The sequence below is a fragment of the Idiotropiscis lumnitzeri genome, chromosome 3, assembly GCF_059441095.1.
Source record: "Idiotropiscis lumnitzeri isolate Australia: NSW breed Sydney's pygmy pipehorse chromosome 3, RoL_Ilum_1.0, whole genome shotgun sequence".
NCBI lineage: Eukaryota > Metazoa > Chordata > Actinopteri > Syngnathiformes > Syngnathidae > Idiotropiscis > Idiotropiscis lumnitzeri.
Window position 1 is genome coordinate 2,325,962 of NC_142393.1, and position 20,576 is coordinate 2,346,537.

At 48.2% G+C, this 20,576-nt stretch overlaps 1 protein-coding gene across 2 annotated transcripts in view; it reads right to left on the minus strand.

The window, feature by feature from the left end:
- The window catches only part of zeb2b (zinc finger E-box binding homeobox 2b), a 56,180-nt gene that overhangs the window by 14,271 nt on the left and 21,333 nt on the right, over positions 1-20,576 (minus strand). For both annotated transcript variants that reach the window (XM_088289657.1, XM_088289656.1), the window contains exon 3: positions 2,449-2,700. In XM_088289657.1, the coding sequence (XP_088145783.1) occupies positions 2,449-2,700 (252 nt within the window). The remainder of the gene's footprint in view (positions 1-2,448; positions 2,701-20,576) is intronic.

The window sequence follows — 20,576 nt, forward strand, 5'->3', positions numbered from 1 at the left end:
TATCTGCGGTCTGAAGGCGAGACCATGCAGGGCTTGCAGCGGGAGGCTGGTCCACCTCTGGCACTGGGCAATGTGTCAGTGCGGTGAGCGAGGGAAGGAGGCGAGTTCTCGCAGGAAAGTGAGTGTTTATGTCCTGACATGGCAGCCAACACTTTTACATGGCATAAAAGCTGTCACAAGAGACGCGTGTGGGCCACAAAAAAATGTGCGGCTTTGGGTCACGGGGTAGCCAGAGGTGTGTTGCGTCAGCGTTAAATCACAGTCGACCAAGACTACAGCGCACACCGTCACGCGGCACTGACGCTGTTTGTTATGAAAACATTTCGATTTTAATGGGCGCTCTGCGTTTTGATTTTGGAGACACTTTTAATGCAAAAACTGATTCGTAGAAATTCATAATTTTTTTTTTTTATGCCTTCTTTCACCATGGAGCACCAGGTCTAAAAATTGGGAGGACAAAATGCTTCTCTTCGACAATACAAGAAATGTCGGCAATTACATGTCCAGTGGCGATGAAAATATGGCGTTGTGTTACGTTGCTAACTGGAGCGCAGGTGATTTATGCGCAAATGTCTGTCAGTGACGATGATGTCATGCTTTCCAGACGACTGCATCCAGCCACACTGTGGGATGGAGGAATGTCAAGGACAAGGCCAGATATAAGGCTCAAATTGTCTTCTTGAATCACGGGCGCTTCATGTCTTGCATCAAGTCACCGTCAAAGTACATTCAAAACGCCAAATGTGATTTTTGAAGCACGATTTCTGTGAGGCCAAAGTCTCCACCACTCCGCCTTCCAAAGACTTGCAGGCCCAGTTTGAAGCGTCTGATAGGGCTCCAAATCAGCAGGACAGTGATGTGTGTGTGTGTGGGGGGGGGCGCTAGCTTATCTCAGGACTCAGTTATGTGTTGAGGTATCTGCGCAGACACTCAGGCACCGGCAAAGTAAGAGTAGGCTGGGAAACACAGCAGCCGCAAGATTGGGAAAGCGACTCTAATGAACTTGACTTGCTCTCCCAAATATGTCAGACACTTTATCACGGCAGAAGCAGATTATGTGGGAATTGCAACATGGCTGATTTACAGACATTATGGCACCGCGGGTCTTTATCAAATAAACAATTACCGTATGCAACGACAGCTTGTTTATCCTTTATCTTGATTTATTTACCCGACTGTCTTCTTGCGTCTCTCCCTGAAGGATATGAACTGTTATTTCGGCTTTTTTCCCTCCCCTAATAAATGTGCCACCTCCCCACCTCCAGTATTAAAATATAAGCCCGCTGAACGTTTCCTGGGTTCTTGGGCGCCGTGCATGGCTAGTTCATTAGCAGAAATGAATAGCAAAGCCAAGCTCATTTAAAACGGAGCTGTCTTACATGACTTCTCGCCGCACTCTGTTCCTGTCACTCGCTTCCAAGAATCATTGACTCTTATTATACATGTAAATGGCTATCATAAAAATAAAAATTTCATTTAAGATTGCTAATGACTTTTTTTTTCAGCAGTCTGGCTTCCTTTAATGGTTTTACCCTGCCCCCTAATTAAAAGTATTTATCTTTCAAGCATCCGTGACTGGCGCCCCGGCAATCAGCGCCGTTCGACAAAAGAGCATAAGTCAAGTTTTGGGGGGGGGGGCGGGGTCACCTGGGAGGAGCCACGAGGGTTAGATCCAACTAATTTTTGTCACAGGCCACGTTGTCGTTATGGTTTCCTTCAGCGTGCCGTAATGACTGTGAAAGCTTCTAGATTATACGTCCCTCCTCATTTATGTGGAAATGGGATTTGGTAAAAGCTTGAAAATTGCTCGTGATCTCACTTAAAAAGTCGAGAAACATTTCAATTTCGGTACAGTCCAAATGAAAAATGAGAAACGTGACTATAACACATCATATTTGCTTTCATGGGCCACAGAAATTGATGCGGTGGGCCAGTTATTGGCCCCCGAACCTTGAATTTGACACCGGCGACAAAATGGCGAGTGAGGTTCGGAATGACGTGGAAATTGCGTTTCTTTGTCAGTCCTCCATGAACATCAAAACTCTCGTTGTCTTCGCCCCACTTGATTTCGAGTGCCACGGAGGCCTCGCCATCAGACCCGGCTGCAGCCTTGTTTGCTGCACGCTTGGCTGCATTTGTTTAAGTCTACACGAGCACCAGATGGGAGGGGCTTACCGTATAAGATGATACCACAAGCGGCAGCATGTGCACATAAAGAATCTGCCAGTCAGATTAAGGGAATTGAGTAAAGAACAGTTCACCTGAACTCCGCACATCTGGCGGCTCAAAGCAAAGCAAATTCAGCTGGAGTCCTAAACTGGTGTCAGGTGTCAAAATTTTAATTAAAAAAAAAGAAAAAAGCAGCAAAATGACTTTAGGAGCCAAGTGTGATGTCTGCTTTTGTAGCCCCCCCCCCCTGGGCTCTCAACCAATGAGACGAGGACTCACCGGTACCATCCACTGATGCGCTCAGCATGTCGCTGTCGGGCCAGATGTGCTCCACTCCGCTGTCCCTCATCTCGTCGTCCTCCTCCTCTTTGGTGGGCAGCCCGTGGCTCTCGGCGCACGGTGAGGCGTCCGCGTTGACCAGGCTGGCCGGGCTACCGGTGCCGTTGATCAGCGGGTCTTCCTCGGACACCTGCAGCTTGTCGTCCTCCTCTGTCTCCGAGCTGGTCTCCACCACATTCTCGTAGTTGAGAGCTGTGGAAGAGAAGACATTTGGATGAGTGGGCGGAGCCACGACGTTCTACATGGATTTCAACATCTTTTGGATGCTATAAAGGTCCCGCATCGCCGTTTGGCCCAAGGCACGGGTACCGCCCCAATTACAGCACTGGAATCTGCGAGTGAACCGCAGCGACGGGCAGACAGCTGCCAGCGTGATGTGGGCCAAAATAGCCGCTAATTTCAAGTCCCGCTCACATGCCTCACATGCCAGCGTGCTGCACCTTTCACGGCGGCTCTGCGCCCCAGCGTCGCTGTCACATTTCAGATGCTTAACATAGCACGAGCGGCGCAACCAAATCGTACGCTCGCCCCGATTACTGCTTGCATGCGGCCGGCCATGAGCATAAATACAAATGTTTCCTAACATGAAAAAACGCCGGGACGCGACAGGCCTCAAGGCTCAAGACTTCTCGAAAGAACACACACACACACATACACGCACACACAACTAAATTTTTGGCACCCCTGCGTAAAAAAAATAAATAAATAAGGGACAAAACTCAATGATGACTAACAGGTGAAAACAAGGTGAAGTTATTTTTTTGGCTGGCAAAAATAATGATTTATTCAAATTGGCCAAGAGAAAACTCTTAACTTTGAATTTCGTTGCACAACTATCACTAATCCAATTTGGCCTTCGATAACCTGAGATTTTTAAATCTTACTGAATTTCTCTGAATCTAAAATCTCCTTTAACTGCCATTGACGGCTAAAGACGTCAAAGATCCATTTTATTTACTCGGCTGGTTGGGAATGAGTTAAGGTGACATAATTTTTCATCCAGGCCAGTTTAATTCTGTATGAAGCACAAACAAACAATGCTGCAAAAAAAAAAAAAAAAAGTTTGCAGATTCTTAATTTTCACTTTCTAGTTTCTGAAACTCACTCAAAAAAAGGCCATTCTTGGAAAATCAGTCACCACCACCGGCAGGTGACGGTAAAGATGGACAAGCTGGGGTGTCCCACCGCAACGTTCAGGGAGGGGTCTGATTCCCTCACGAAGAGGCACCATGTTGCGTTGGATTTCTCCCATTTTGAAGGCTTTAATAAATCTATAAGAGGCCGGCGCTTCCCACGGTGAAGTCCGTGCATGACACTTGTGTTCACGTTCTACATATGAAAGGCTAAACCTCCCACAGCCCCCTCCAGGCACGTATGACTGGCTGGTCCACACTTGCCTACATCGAACAACTGCACAACAGGTGCAAATTAAAATGAAAACGGGGCTTTGAGGCGGGGTCGGGGGTGCGGGCGTCTGGGATTGCGGTGACCTGCTTCGAATACCAATCGGTGGAGGAAACAAAACCCTTTCAAGAGGTGTGATCACAAGGGTTTAGGCAAGTTCAGACTCAGTAATGCTGCTTGTGATGACAAAAAGGGCAATGGTGACCTGCTAGGGGGGGTGGGGGGGGGCGAGTTGCGGGGGATTGGTGCCGTGGGGTGGGGTGGGGGGTTGTTCAGGGTTCTCCTGGGTGGTCCAAATCTACCTTGGCATAGTTGATACTGAGCCTTGGCCGCACACCGCTGCAAAACAACACTTTTATAATCGCTGAATTCGACAGTTTCAAATGGAATTCAACATCTCGAGGAGATTTGTTGCGGAGAACAAAAGTCTCGATCGGCTTGCCGCGGCGGACCGAATCTTGCGATGCAGATTCAATGACAGCCTGTGAATGACAATATCGAAGGGCGGCGGAGAGGTTGGAAAGGTTGTGAAGGGCCTATTGTGCGCCACCGAAAGCAACGAGGGAGCATCTCTTTGTTGCTCGACTGACTTCTACTCCCACGTGAGGAAGGTGGGGCCCCGCCCACCTTCCGCACAACAAACTTTCACCGCGGAGAAGAAAAGTGGCGCTTTCATTTAATTCTGTCACCACTTTGTGTCTGCTGCTGCACGGGGGCGGCCAACTGTCTTGCGAAACTGCAGCCAGTGCCATCTTCCCCGAGCGTCAGCTGTCTGTTGGCGTCAAGGGAGCTTGTCAAGGCACGACATGCGCCACTAACGTGCAGAAAGACGCCTTTGTTAAGGTGCCACCGCTGACGAGTCGCTCATCCACCGCCATTGTGCTCGGCAACAAAGTAATTCTAACCTACCAACCATTTCGCAGGCCGTCATTTTGTCACCCTCTTCATCGCGCTTTTGTGGCGCAGGCGAGCGCGGAAGACAATGATGTTTACTTCTCCGCCCGCTCATTTTACCTTTGGTGTCAAAACACCACGTTGGCCGCATAAAGTGTTACCTGCATCGCCGTGCCACTCGTTCCGTTGACGTGTAACTGTTGCCTTTGAGGTTGGTATATCTGACAAGGCCGCCATTAGCGACTCTCTCGTAAGTGGAGTGCCGCCGCGCTATTGATTAGGGCGGGGACGGTGACAGTTTCTTTCATTTTTCTCATTTCTTCAATAAAGACTTATAAAGCAGAAGAAGAAAAGGCGTCAAATACCTCTTTTTCAACAAAAGCACCGCCCGATTTGAACGGGAAGATTGTAACATTCAAAAGTCTGTCACTGGCCAAAATCCGCAAGTATTCTTTGGACTGAATAAAAAAAAACAGAATCACGTGTGGAATGTTGAAGAGTCAGAACGCAACTTTTTTTTTTTTTTTATGAAAGCCAAAAGATCAGCAAGCTTCACGGTCAGGTGAGCGCTTTCCTCCCGGGCGTCCGAGTTCAGAGGTGTTGCACCTGCACTCTGCAGCGCTAACGATGATAATCACATTCATTTAAGCATCCCAAGGTGCCGTTAAGTGCCGCAAGGAGACTGCATTTCCTGCTCTGGAGCCAGCCGGAGAGAGCGAGAGAGAGAGAGAGAGAGCGCTCTTCCTTCTCATGGGGCGGTGGTAAGAGGTGATGGCCGCGAGGTGGAATGACTAACACCCACGCTGTAATGCTAACCCCGGCTGACTCTTTAGCCGAGTGTCGAGGCTTAGCTTCGGGTGACACACTTGGCCTCCTACGCCGATAATGAGCCCGGACATTCTCCCTATTGGACCGTAACTGCTCGCGCTCGCTGGCTGTCTCATGAATGTGAGCCAAGCGGATCACCTGGATAGCTAAGAGCGAGATGTGGGGGGTTTGTGGGGGGGTTAGCGTGGCATTAGTCAGTCCTGGTGTGTGGGGGAGGGCACCAAGGTGGATGCGAGGTCGCTGCCTCGTGGCTACGACTGGCAGAAGTGGATTTTTGCGATGACCTTTTGTCTGCCACAGCTCCTTGGCTACTCCTCACTCGGCTGTGCTATAAAGCAAATACAGTAAAAAAAAACAACAAAAAAAAGAGGCGAGAGAGAGAGAGAGACACTGCAACCTGGCAAGAGGCAAACACCAGATAAAGAAGCACGCCGGCAAACTTTCTCCGATTACAATTTAGAGAAAAGGGAATTGTCAAGTCGCCGACAAAAGTGAGTGTTTGGATGTTTGGCGTTATCTGGTCTGGGAATGAGGGCACGACAGAGCACGGGGGCCGCAAGGGGGCCAAGTCGGTGAAAGGAGGGAGGTCGCGGGCAAACAAAGACCCTGAAAGGAGACAGCGAGAGTAAAGGGAGGAACGAGGAGGTGGGGCGGTGGCGTGCAATGAATGGTGAAAACTCAGCCGAGTGTAAGTGCAACCTGGGAGTGTGTGCGTGCGCGCATGTGTGTGTGTGTGCGTGTGACAGAAAGTGTTCATAAAGAGACGGGAAGGAGCGTCGCTCTAAAGTGGAGTCAATTCAATTTAGAAACTTAATACAACTTTGAGATAAAAGCGGCAAAAAAAACAAACTCATTGCAATGTTTTGTTTCAGCATTTCTTCGTGATGTGGCTGAGCCCATCCACAAGCAAAACAACATTAACATAAAATAACTTTCTGGATGTTCACACTGGTCCCAAAAAAAGGCACCAGTGACTAATTCCATTAACGTTCCATTAATGTGCCAAGCAACAGGCGGGGGGGGGGTGTTTAGGGAGGTGGTGTGTGTATATGTTTCACTTGTTTATGGGGTGGTGTTAGGACCAAGGTTTGCGCAACAGCTCAGTGGTACCACCTTTACATCAACCAACCATCTGTGACCCGCCTTCCATAACTACAATCACCCCCTCTTCGTGTCGAAAGACAACCCCCCCAAACCTCCACAACACCGCACGCCTACTGACACCCCCTCCCCACCCCCCAGCACCACACATGAACCCCTTTCCTCCTCCCTCACTTCATGGATGTTCCCGCCTCAAACAAATGTCCCCCAACCCATTTCCAGCCCCGCCTCCTCGTCCTGCTGGTCACACAAGGAAAAGAATAAAAAAAAAAAAAAAAAGGAGACACAAAAGCTTCCCTGGCTGCCCTCAGGACCCCGAGGCCTGCGGAGAGGAGGAGGAGGAAAAGGGGAGGGGGGGTTGTGGGGGTAGTCGTGAGGCTGGCAAACATTTTTCGTCCTGCTCAGGTAAGATCCACTTCACCTCCTGACTGTACTATTACATGCATCAAGCAACAACACGAGGGGGTTCAAATTAGAAAATTTAATTTATTTGATAATTTCCCAGAATAATTAGAGTTAATGTGGGTTAATTAATATGCAAATCTCTCAGCAGATGTTCGTCAGGGAGGCCAAGAAAAAACAGCCCCCGTCTACCTTCGCCTCGCCGCCTTATTGGCCCGTAATTACTGTAACTAACCAAATGTACACACAAGAAAAACAAGAAAACAACAAGCTGGAAACGGCAGATTCACATCAAAGGAAGCAAGTGGCATTTTTTTTCTTCCTCGCTACAATAAAAGCCCTATTTATTCACGTACGCATCAACAGTACAACATGTGCATTGTGGTCACAGAAAGTCAAACGCACATTGCACACTGCAATGACGTCATGGTGACAACAGCAAAAAAAATAAACAAACCAAAAAAAAATGCATAAGTTTGAAAGTGTATAATGTTGACGTATGCTGAAAGATACATACACCTCAGACCCGACATGGCGGCACGAAGGGCAGCTTTCTGGATGGACAACGCTTGTGAAAACACACGCCGGGGCGGCGGAATCTGCTGACCTGGTTGAGGGGGTGCCAAATTGATAGCCGCCGCCCTGTTCTCATGTTGAGTGAAAAACCTGTATGTGTGTGTGCGCCCCAAGAGAGGTGGTGTAGCCTTGCAGCACTTTGAGCCACCCTGATAACGCATCTGCTTCAACTCAGTGTTTATGAATCATGCTTATCTGCGCGCCGATTGCTACGACGCGCCAGTGTGCGAGTGTGCGCGGAGGAGAGGGGACATGAGAGTGTGTGCGTGCATGTACATAAGTGTGAGTGTGTCATTTTGTGTATTTTCTAGGGAGGGGAGCAATGAGCCAATGACAAAAGGGAAGAATCCCAAGGAACTTCCATCCAGAGACATAAAAAGGAAAATCACTGTCCATGTTGGCTTTTTTTGAAGGTCCTTCTAAGAATCATTGGCAATGAATTTTAATTTAACAATTTACGGATCATCGTGATTTTCGTTTGCAGCGGTGTGCAACATGAGAAGTATTTCTTGTATTTTATTATATTCCTTTTTCCAGATTTCATTAAATTGTGTTTCTGACCCAAATGTTCTGATCAAGACACTGGTTTGTTTATTTTATTTAAAAAAAAAAAAACATTAACGAAATCTAACAATCGCAGTGCCGGCTTTTTATAGAAAATAATCTCCCAAAACAAATAAGATGCAAGTATATGCAAATACACACCCAGGCAATCATTGTGAAATTAATTTTTGCCAAGACTGATTAGAAGCTTTAATAAATCTATATATGATGTTGCGGCAATCTGATATTATAAATATATTGGGCTTCTTGTAAAATTAATTATAAAGCTGCGGTAACGTATTGCACTGCCAGGACCGATTACTGTACATTTTTTTTTTCCATGAGCAGAACCTGGACAGTAATTACAGGCTCCGAGCAGCGTTTGATGCGCTGTTCCTCCAGCCGTAGCGCGCAAAATAAGACACAAACAAATGAAGTTTCTCACACATATGACGCATCCATTTTGGAAGAATTAATGGTGGCTTTAAGTTCATCTTTGGATGATGCCAACGTCCCGCAAATGCAAGCTGGAAGCTTCCGTTGTTTGTACCGAAGCCATGCATCAAAATCTCATTTGAGTTCGAGCAAGGCATGAACCATGCCAAGTTTACGGGTTGGATTCTCGCTGAGAGGGAAAACCATTAATATGTGCAAGCTTATTTCGACTTTTTTTTTTTTTACTTAGACACCAAAACTGTTGCTCTGGTTTGATCGGACCAAGGCTGCATTCCTCGCTGACAACACAAGGCCACCGCTTATCCCCGCATAAATACAACCTGAGTGCTAAAAACAGCGTTCACACAACCTGTTGTTTTGAGGTGAGTGAGAGAACAGAAAACGTTCGGCGGATGACAGTGACGTGTAAAAAAAAATAAAAAAAAACAAAAAAAACAAAACAAAACAAAACAAAAAAAAAAAAACATGAACCTACTAGTTACCCGGTTAATCAGTGCACTGCTTGCATGTGTGTGAGTGTGTGTGACGGAGGACAGGAAGTCACTTAGGGACCTCAGATGGACTAAAGATCAGATCGAATCAACCAGTTGGGGGGAGTTGAGGGAGGGGGGGGGCAGGTTTCCAGGTGAGGGGCCACATGAGGGTAGGGGGGGATCTTCTGTTTCCTCTCTAGATTGACTGAGCCAAACTGGCCGCCCAGGGCCTCATTCACATGCTAATGAGAGAGTAAAATCACATCTGTTACTCACACACACACGCGAGCACGCACACACACGTTTGGTGGTCTGGCCCTTCTTAACCAACCTCCAAATTAGCTGTCCAGCAACTAGACATGAATGTTTAGCAATAGCTCAATTTTAGCCACAGAAAATGCTTGATAGCGACCGACGTTGTTTCTGGCTAACCGTGGATATCCACGGTTACAAATCATCTGGAGGGGATTTGTATTTTTTTTTTTTTTTAACAATGCAAACTAGATTGATTTTTTTCTGAAATTTGCTGCTTTAATAACTCGACTGTGTGTGCTCGCTAGCGGCAAGGTGCGCCAGGTGCAGGCCGACGGCAACGTGACACGACTTAACCTCTCTCGCCATCTCGGTGAACGGCATGGAGAAGCGGCGCCAAGGCCCGGGCCCCTGAGCCTACCATGTGTGAGTGGGAGGAAGCAAGCGCAGCTTTTTCTTTCCCTTTTTTCCCAATCATGCACCTGTCTTTCCTTTGTAGCTGCAGGAGGGCCAAAAGCACACTTTTAATGACACTGTGGCGTGACGCGGGGGGGTGGGACACCAGGGGCGCTTTGAGTCCACCTTAATAGGACAGCCGGCGTCTTTCAGGTTGTGACCTCAAACACGTGCTCCGGTTTGATCACATCAGACCTGAACATCGCACTTTGCTACAACATGCGCAAACGGCGAGAACAGTTGCCACATTGGATGCTTTAACCCTTTGCGAGGTGCCCTTTGTGCTTATGTACTCATTGTTATCGTACGTGACAGTCTGGTGTCACCGTCTGAGAAAGTCCCTGCTTGCTCAGATGAGCGCTTACATAATTGAGCAGCTGCACTGGTGTGATGTGCTGCAAAACAAACGCACCCTCTCTCTCTCTCTCTTTCTCTCTCCTGCAAGCAGCTACCCCAGGGTTCAGCCTCACCGTGTTCCTGTCAATCGTGCTGTTTTTGATCAGCGGGTTGAAAGCGGCGCTCAGGTACTCGGGTGACGGCGAGGCGCTAATGAGCTAATTGACGTGTAGATTACACCGCTAAACAAATTCTTCGACTTATTTGTTCTTGGCGCTCTTCAGTCCCTCGTACCTCGGCCCTAATGAACAATTTACCTGCCACGTTAAAGGAGTTTGCTTGCGTAAACAAAAAAGAAAAAAGGGGTTGCGCTGGAGTTCCGTTGCCACATGCGGAGCGAGCATCTCTGGGATTCCCGCGCGCAAGGAAGCATGCTTTTCCAAACCCTGAAGGAGAGGATGGCGAGTATACATAATTCCAGAGGGGAAACAATTCAGTAATGAAAGAGCATGCTGTTAAGAGCATGGCTTGGCTTCCAGTGCCCCCCCCCCCCTTACACTGAAATGCTATTTCCTATCTTTTGTCTTCAGGATACTATTATTAGTAGAGCACGTGAGGAACAACGTTTCCCCCCGCCTGCATCCGTTCTTTAACAACTATGATTGCACAAAAAAAAAAATTGGTCTGAGCTTTCATTTATAGACTAAACGCACCTGCTTGTCAAAATGGGAAGAGGAACCAGAAAGGTGGAGGCCATTGGCAGGGTGAATGTGGTCGCAAAAGGTGAATCTGCGAGATGGCCTTTGATGTTTTGGTGTTATTGCTAATTTCGGTTTGGAATTTCTACTTTTTTTTAATTGTTTTGATATGCTTAGTTTTAGTTTCATTATATTTCATTATAAGTGTTAGTGTTAGTTTTAGTTTTTTTGTAATTCAGGTTATTGCTGCATTAAAAAGGTCACAGTGAAACGTTGAAAAACTAAACAAAAGATAAAAATGTATTCAGTTAGTACAGATGAACACGATTCCGCAAATTACACAAACACAAAAACAGAAGTTGATGGTGGGCTCGTAAACACTACAAACACTTCACTTTGTCGTTACGATTGTGTTTAGGAGGCAATGCAGCAGTGACCAGCGCGTCATTATCGTTGATATCAAACTCCAAAGCCTCCCAGAGCTCACACTGACGCCACATTTGGTGATGAGGGCGACATTTTACACAAAAAAAGCCACAGGTGCTTCAACTCAACCAGCAGGTAAACGAGCTGCCTGAGAGCTCGTTTTTAACGACGTTGAGTAGTCGCATCTGTGGCTAAAGCCAAACTGTGGTCACATTTCTACCTTTTTGGCTCTCGACTTGACACGTCTGACACAAAGGGACCGAAAACTTCCAATATTAGTTAAAGTCAAACCTGTGATCCTCCCACTTATCTTTTAACCCTCATCATAAAGTGTATTGACTCTAAGGAAATGTTTTTGAGGCAGAAAACCGGGAGCATGTGAGTCCAGGAACATCGGAGTCAGGGTGAGACAGGAAACTTGGGCTGAACGCGTTTTATCTTTTCTCTCTCGGTCCCATTGGACAGAACGCTGCGAGTGGAGGGATTGTTTTAAGCGCATACCTGATAAGGAAACATGCATGAAGGAAAATGACCTCCCTCCCGTCCCTCCCTCCCTTCCAGCGTGGTGAAGACCCACTCATCTTTTGAAGACCAGATACAGTCCCTTTCATCCCCGCCGATCGGGCTTCCAATGGTGATTAACACCTTAAAATGGGTCATTACGGAGGGCAACACAGCCGCCTTCGCAATCCAATCCTTCTGAGTTCCGACCGGGGAGGATGGCATCAGTTTGAGATTCCTTTTGCTCATCATCAGAGAAAAGCTGCATCAGAAAGCAAACAGTACTTCCCTGCCAGCACGGTCCACTATGCTAGCAGAATTAGCGCAAATCCAACTGGACCAGAAGAAAAAAAAAAACCTCTTAAGAGTTCCCAGGCCTTCCTTTGCTGCTCGAGAAGTAAATGGTGCACCAGGGGACCACTTTCCCTTTCCTTCCTCCTCTCATTTTGCCCCTGCCACTGTTTGTTGTTTCAGGTTGGTGCAAACAGAGAATCTCGCAGCAACATTCTCATGTTGTTGACTTGACCCCGACCGCAGGAGCGCCTCCCTCAGACGTCCAAAGGTGAACTTTGACAAGACTTTAAACTCCTACCCTCCCTGTGTTCAAATTGAAATAAGCTGTTGCATAACGACTCAGTATCCATGGTAACGGGCCACTAATTGATCATCGAGGGGTTGGCTGACGTGAAGGGGTCTTTTTTATTTCTATGACCTGCTCCAACATGCCCATTTCCTTCGTTGTCAGGTGTGACAGAACCCACGAGAGGAGCCAATCAGGCTTTAACACCTTGACGTGCTCTCTGCTGCGTCACAGCTGCGCCTCGTTCCTGACCGTTGGTAAAGATTGGCTTCCACCCGAAATATGAGGTGTCACAGAGCCATTAGAAGGACGGAGACGTGAATCATGTGACAGAGTGTCACAATCAGCTCGCTATTAGCTCCGGCAGTAAAGTCACATCTTCAGCTCACATCAACATTATCGATTTTTAATTCGCTCCCTTGAAGAAGGCAACTGCGTCACATGACAGGCAGAACGGCCCCAATTAGACCATTTTTATGATGCTGGCCAATTCTCACTGAGCGCCACCATCAGGGTGGTGGATTTTTGGTGGATTATTGTACAGAAAGATTTCATTCTTGCTGCTTGACAACATAAAGCGGAGTCAAAGTTTGGACACTGGAACCTTGCTGCCGAGAAACAGAACGCTGTGAAAGCAAGCCTCGAGCACTCACAGCTGCTTCCTTTTGGGATTCCTCAAGTTGCAACACTGTAGCTCCGCCTCCTTTTAGGAAGCACACTTCAACCACGGCAATGTGGAACGCTTGCGACATGGCGACTTCACACATCCAGCTCAGTCGCCGGGGCAACTTCTTCAGCTGAGGCCGAGGACAGCTTCACCTCTCGTGTCCATCCCAGCGCCGCCCCTCAAGAGGCTCACAAAGGTCAAATTGAAACCTCTTCGGAAACCATCTTGAGCAACAGTAAGCATCTCGTCTGTCGACATGCTGAACGGACACGCTGACAGACACTTATTACCCGTGAAGACATTTGAGTGAGCGCTGGCTTTTTTGCAAAGACAACACAATCGGCGAGCTGGCAGTCGCTGAGAGGGCCACCCACGCCTCATCGGCCATACTTAATGTCATTATACGTAGCGCGTCACAACGTCACCGCCGGACACCCAACCAATGTGGCAATTTCTCTTAAAAAAGCCAGCGTCCTATTCGATTAGCAATGCTCAATTAACGGCAATTTAGACGGCAAAGAGGAAGTCGGACCTGAGAGGATATCAGGTGGCTCGGCGGTGGCGTCGTGCTGAGTCTGTGCGCGGGAGATAAGAGCTGCGGTGTGCATGCAGTCGGCCCGAGGCCCATTCCGGAGTGTGTGCGAGTGGGGGAGGACATGTGCTTGTACAAAGATTTGTGTGTGTGTTGGCGTGGACGACACATGAGAAAGGTGCTTGACGGCGTCAAGCGACTTATCTCTCATTACGGCAAACAGAGCAGGAAGATGCTCTCTTCCAAACAATTAGAGGACACGCCGCTGCGGTGGACACGACGCCCGCGTGCTAGCTCGAACAGCTAACGAGCCGCTCGCGCTTTCCCACCGCGGCGCATGTGACGAGCGCCGAGGCATCTGGAGAATTGCGGAATTAAGAATTGGGAAAAATGGCTGGCGTACTCGCAGACCAACACAATGAAGCAACTCCCGACATCGAGTGCAGCGAGAACGATGATGAAATGGGAGTAAAGGTGGCTCGCGGGAGGATAAAGAAAGTGACAACACATGAAACCGAACCAAAGCTGCTCTTTTGTCCTCGGCGTGCACGTGTGCGCGAGCGTATGAGCAGCCAGGTTGACTTTCACTTTGCACGTCGCCGCGCATCAACGTGTCGGCTGAATGGCTGAAAGGCAAATGTCGAGTGACAGGCCCTGGAGAGCTCGCCGCCCTGGATGTTGGTGCTCGCCCTTGATGGCGGCGAGAAGAAGATAAATATGTTTGTGGCCAAAGAGGAAGAGGGAAAAGAGGATTTGGCGGCACCCGAGTGTGTCTGACAGCTTGAAGGGCTGGAACGGCGCGCAAGCCGACACCTTGGTGGCTCCCGGGTGGATACGGGAGCCTTGTTCAAAAGGAGGGCAGGAATACAATTTTGCAGGCAGTGTATTTGTATTTATCGTGTCACACCTTCCCGCTGACACTCTGGGTTCCCTCGGGGTGAACGGAACCGACGCCACGCGCACAGAGACACTTTCAGGTACAAGTCCCAGATGATGCTCCCAGCCACTTCCAGCTGATGCAATAAAATACTTGATGATGTGCTCAGGCTCCGCTCGGAGTGAGAAGGAGCGGTGCTCTAAGTGGTCAACGAAGGTGGGATGATGTTCGTAGGCAAAAGTTAAAAAAAGACGAGACTCAAAAGCAACCGACTGGGTCAAGGCCTGTTGTATTTGATTGGCGGGCCACAATGGATCCTAAAATTTGACAGAGGGGACGGACCAGGAGGAGATGGATGGAGTGTGTTGGTAACCTCGCCTCATCGGAGAAAAAAAACAAAACATTTAATTCTAAATGAAAGTGAACAAAAGCATCCCAACAACATATGTCTTTGAAAAACACAGTATTTAGAAAATAAAACGTAAACAAGGTTTATTTATTTAATTTTATTCAAGTTTGGCGAGCCGGATTAAAACGTTTAACGGGCCGCATGTGGCCCCCGGGCCGTAATTTGCCCAAGAATTTGCAGATGCGTTTTCTGATCCTACGTATCGGAAAACCCGATATGTCACAACTGCAACAATCGGCCATTATTGATAAATATGCAACGGCAATGGCGTGGGCGGGCTGCCGGAATTTAATCAAATGTGGGGCGGTTGGCGTATTATTCTGATCAAGTCCAAACGTATCAAATAGCAAGAAGCGAAGCTGGCAAATGGACTTTTCATCCGCTGCCCTCGTGCACGATATTCAACGGTTTGCCACTCCAACAGCAGACAAAACAACGTTGCGCTCGCCCACCAAAGTAACTGGCGGCTCACCCGGCGCTCTCACCTCGCCCTCGACTCCACAGACAAGATTAGGGAGCAGCGGGGAGGGCTTCTTAAGGATGAGTTCTTGGCTTTTAAACAAACATGACCCTCCCGGTTCCTTCCGAGGAGAAGTGGACAAAGCCACGTCTGAGTGGCGGAGAAAGCAAAGAGCCCTCAATGGTGCCGATAACTCCTCGCCTTTTGTTGAAGCATAGGTATGATGGCGAGGGGGCAACAGGGAGGGGTCGGTCCTGGTGAAGTACCATCCAGCACCACTTAAAGCTGCCCCCTTGCCACTAAAAATAGGTCGCGCTACTCTGAGAGGAGAGAGAATTAGCAAAATAAAGCCGAGCGCCGTGCACCAGTGCGTGCACGTCCACCGAAGCTATGCTGAGACAAAACAGTGTTGGAGTTTGACACCAGAAACCAAAACTTTGTGGTGTCGAACATCTTATCTGGCGCTCAAGGACGTCTGTTGGAAAGTCAACTCAGGATTGCACCACTTCCTGACATTCCATGATGGAGAGTCGAGGGACGGGGGGGCAAAGAGGAAGTAGGGGGAGGGGCGGCCATGTTGAGGTCTTCCAATAAGGGATTATGACACAGATCATAAATATACTCAACCTTATGAATATTTGAGCTTGGCTACTCCTCTTTCTTAATGTGCTATACAGCACTAATTAAGCTGCCATCTGATAGATGCCACCGCGTAATGATGGGGTGGTGCGCGTGGTACGGTGAGGGAGGGACGGGCGGCGACTGATGTGATCTGGCTGCGGTGACGAGCAGCGGTGGCTGAGGACAGAAATATCAGCCATATTGCTAGCTTTATAATAATGATAGCCATGCTAATGATGAGCTGCGACTTCAATTATAACCGCTTACTATGGGGGCGACCCCCCCACCGCCTCCCCCACCAACAACCACCACCACCTTTGACACAGTCTTGGTCGAATAATTCCACCTGTCTGCTTTCCCCGTTTAATTGGAGGTCTAACTTTTCACCACATAGTGGGAACGCTTCTCTTGACCCGACATCCCGCCAGTCGATGATTCTAATTCCAGCTCTTTATTTTGGAGGGTGATGACAGCTCCCAACAATAAGCATAAAGGGAGGAAAGGCGGCCTCTTCGTCACACTCATATAAGGAAGAAAAACGTCTATGCTGAGACGTCAAGTCTTTACGACGCGCCGCGGAGTGAACCCGTTGTTTCTTGTGACTTTTCCCCTCCAGTTCAACATGTGAGCCCATTGTCCAGCGAACCCGAGAAGCCGGCGTTGACCCACCGAGACGGCGCTGGAGACGACCTGACTCAATGATTCCGCCGTAACAAGATAATCGATGCAGATTAATTATGGGATAGCGCTTCTGGCCGGCTGCCACAAAGTAATCGTGACTCTCAGCTGGAAGGGGCGGAGGCAAAAGTCAAGGCTGGTTCAGGTGCTTTATTCAATTAGTGCGCCGCAAAGCTGCGCTGGAAGCGTGGTTTCACACACAAACACACACATACGTGCACGGCTGACCCGACACGCTCGTATTGCTGAGCAAACACGCATGCCAAGTAGCCGTGAGCCTAATGAGCCCAGTATTGTATTTACCTTAGATAAGGTGAACGATGCCTGTCGATAAGAGACAGATAACGCCAGTGGAAATGGAGATTGGCAAGTCAACAGTCATATCCAAACATGCGAGAGGATCAGAACCACAAGATCCGCGGACACCAAAGCAATTTACTGTCGACGGGGCACTGGAGCCCTTTCTTCCCCAGCAACATTTAGAAACTAATCCATGCCTTCGTTAGATCTCGGCTAGATTATCGTAATACATTTTACTTTGGAGTCAGCCAGTCCTCGCTCAAGCGCCACCAACTGCTCGAAAATGCTGCTGCTCGTCTTTTGACTGGAGATAACTAGAAGACGGATGACATAACCCCAATCTTGGCCTCTCTTCACTGGTTCCCAGTGCGCTTTAAAGTTCGTCTTCAAATCTTGAAATGACTTTGCACCAGCGTACCTCTCTGAGATCCTCCACGCTCCGCACCTGCCCACTGCCTCAGGTCTGCGGGCCGAATGCTGCTGGAGGTACCGAGGACTAAGGCCAGCCTCAGGTGGGGGAATTGTGCCTTTTCTGTTGCCGGTCCTTGCCTATAGGCAAGCCCCGCCCCCTCACTGTCCACTTTTAAAACCCGTTTGAAAACACATTTTTATTCTTTAGCGTTCAACTCAACATGAGACTGTTGCTGTTCTGCAGTTCTTCTGGTATCTATTGTTTGTATTTCAATTTGGGAGCGAATTTCCCGCTAATTTATATATATATATATATATATATATATATTTTATTTTTTACTTTGTTTCAGCTCCAGCTGTTGTAAATTGCGCAATATGAATAAAGTTGTATTGTTTTGTATGTTTTCAATTCATGCTCCAGCTAAACAATTTGAGCATTGTTGGCGTGCACAAAGGTATCCACCGCTATCATTCCAGCGTACTTGCCACATATGTGACGTCGTTCCACCCCCACCCCGCTTCATGCGACCTGAGATGGGCCCCCAGCAGAATTCTGGGTAATTTTTCGCTCACATGCTACGCCGTCGATGGCGGCGCTTTTTTGAGGTGAGAGAAAGTGACAGCGCCGACTCTCCAGGGCAAAGCTTCCCAGTCGAGTGGATCGGCATAGTGAAAATCACTTATGAATAGTCATTAAGCCTTCGTTACTGAGCGCCTGCGAGCCCGCCACTTCCTGCCTGGCGTCCTCGCAAGGTGCATCATTTAATTGCCCAATGATCCCCCAATGTATGACTGCACATCACATGGCGAGACGCAGCCACAGTCAGCCCTGGGCCTGAACATATTCTGGCCATCTGCTGGCTGTTGTTCAAAAACGAAGAAGGAAAGAGGAAAAACAAAAGTCAAGAAATTGGTTTTGGATTTGCTGCTTTTCTCACACTGAGACTACAAAACTCTCATGACCGTGTTTCTTATCTTACCGTATTTTCCCGATTATAAGCCACTACTTTTTTCCTCGATTTTGAGCCATGCGGCTAATACATCGGTGCAGCTTTTCTGTGGATTTTTCTTTCACCACTAGGGGCGCTCTATGGTTCAGAAAATACACAAAATAAATCTCGATTTTTTTTTCTCTTGGGTCTGTTCTGTTTTAATGAGCAAAGTTGTTGCTGTGTTAAAAGGCACTGTTTTAACAATCTGTTTATGTACCACCAGTACAAAATCGTTCTGTACATGCAGTAAAAAACACATTTTTTCCATCATAGAAAACTGCGGCTTATAACCTGGTGCGGCTTGTATATCGTTTTTCAAGTCCGTCTTATAGTCCGGAATTTTTTTTTCTTCTATTTTTCAACCCCTCACCACCATGAGCGAATCTGTATGTTGCCAAATAAATTCTGTCCTGACTTCGCAGTGTCACAAACGCTTGCCTGCTACCAAGTTTTTTTGTTTTTTTTTGTGCTTCAGCACGGTCACGTTTTCCGTATAAAAACATTCAAATCAGCGGGGTTATCTGTCAGGTGCACTTTGCTCGGGGCGGACCGAGCATTGTGTGTCAGCGACGAGGGGCATTTATGCGCTGCCTTTATTTGCAGAGCAATTTCAGCCTGCCTGCGTGCGTGGAGGATTGAGCTCGCAGTCTCGTCTCGCCTTCAAATGTGGCAAATCAGTACAGTCGCCCCCTTTGACACCAAATGCGGCACGATTATAGAGTCGATGCAGCCTTAATAAGCTAAATAATGAGGGAATTGCAGAACTACCCCAGCGCCATTATGGCCCAACAATAACGCAAGGAGAGCGTAAACCAGTGTAGGGCAGAAGGTAGGCGGCGAGGAAATAATGAGGCGACTGTGGAAGTAATGTTGTCTCTATTGTACGCCCGTGTAAAAGGCTGATTCTTAACACGCGCATCAATAAGCCAGTCGGAGGCTTCGGGAAGAATGGCGCACAGAGCGCCGCTCTCTCTCGCTACTTCACCCCGCTTCTCCGCTTTTCTTTCTGTGCTCGTCTCAGTGACAGCCAGCGACGGCGGCGGCTGGCAGCGACTGGCGTCTTCAAGGCGAGGGATGAGCTGCAGGTGTGCCAAACTTGTAAACATGCGCAAATGACACATTTTTCCAACCCGTGGCAATGAGGTCACACAATAATTGCTGTTTTGTCCTGGGCGATGCGTCACAATTGAGGCGGGGGAGGATTTGGCTTAACGTGATCACAAACAGATTTTGGGCTGCACAAGTCGACGAGACCTTAGTTAGCGGTGCAGCTGATATGGCCGAGTGGTCTAAGGCGCCGCGTTCCGATCCCAGTCTCCCCAGGAGGCCTGGGTTCGAACCTCGAATTTCCCCATTGTGGGACTAATAAAGGGAATCTTATCTTATATTCCTCCGAGCATCTGTTGCGGCCGCATCCAGAATCCGCTGATGGCGACGATTTTATTTGCGCTGGGCCTCAAGAAATGGCGTTAGCTACCTTGAGAGGGTTACGACGCAGGACTCGCCGCAAAACTTTCTGGCCACACTTGCAACACAACACAGGTGCATAATTCAACAGCCGTGCACGTGTGGCGCTGAAAGTGCGCTCGGCGGTCGCCGCTTGGCAGGACCGCTTCCAGGTGGCAAGCTATGAATGCGGACCTCTGTGAGGCTCCATAGAGCGGCGAGTGTCTGCAAACAATTCAATACATTCTTCCAAATGGATGCTTTTCATGGTACACGTCGAGGAGATGTTGCAGACCTTTGACCCCTTTACGTGCATCTTCAGCTACTTCCTTCAATACCTTGCACTTTGTTTAAGTAGGCCAAGCCTTGGCGGTAGTTTTTTTTTTTTTTTTTTTTTACGAGCTGTTAATATTGATTGGCGCCGGCGCCGAGAGCAGCCTGGCTCAATCTCAGTAACGGCGTTCCATTATATGGCGGACGACAGCCGCGTTAGCCGCGTGTCTTCCATACAGCGGCGCATGCAGCCAGTTATCAAATTGATGGTGACTCAAATTGATTTGGATAATGAAGGTCGCTGCACCTTGAAATATAACGGCCACTTATTGTAATTACTGTCGCAATTACCAAGGTCATCGCCACGGAGACAAAGGCCTGAAATACTCCTGCCAAAGATGGGCCTTTTATTTACTGGTGAGCGCAGTTCAGTGTGGGTAAACATCTAAAAGTCATGTCAGACATACAACAAGTAA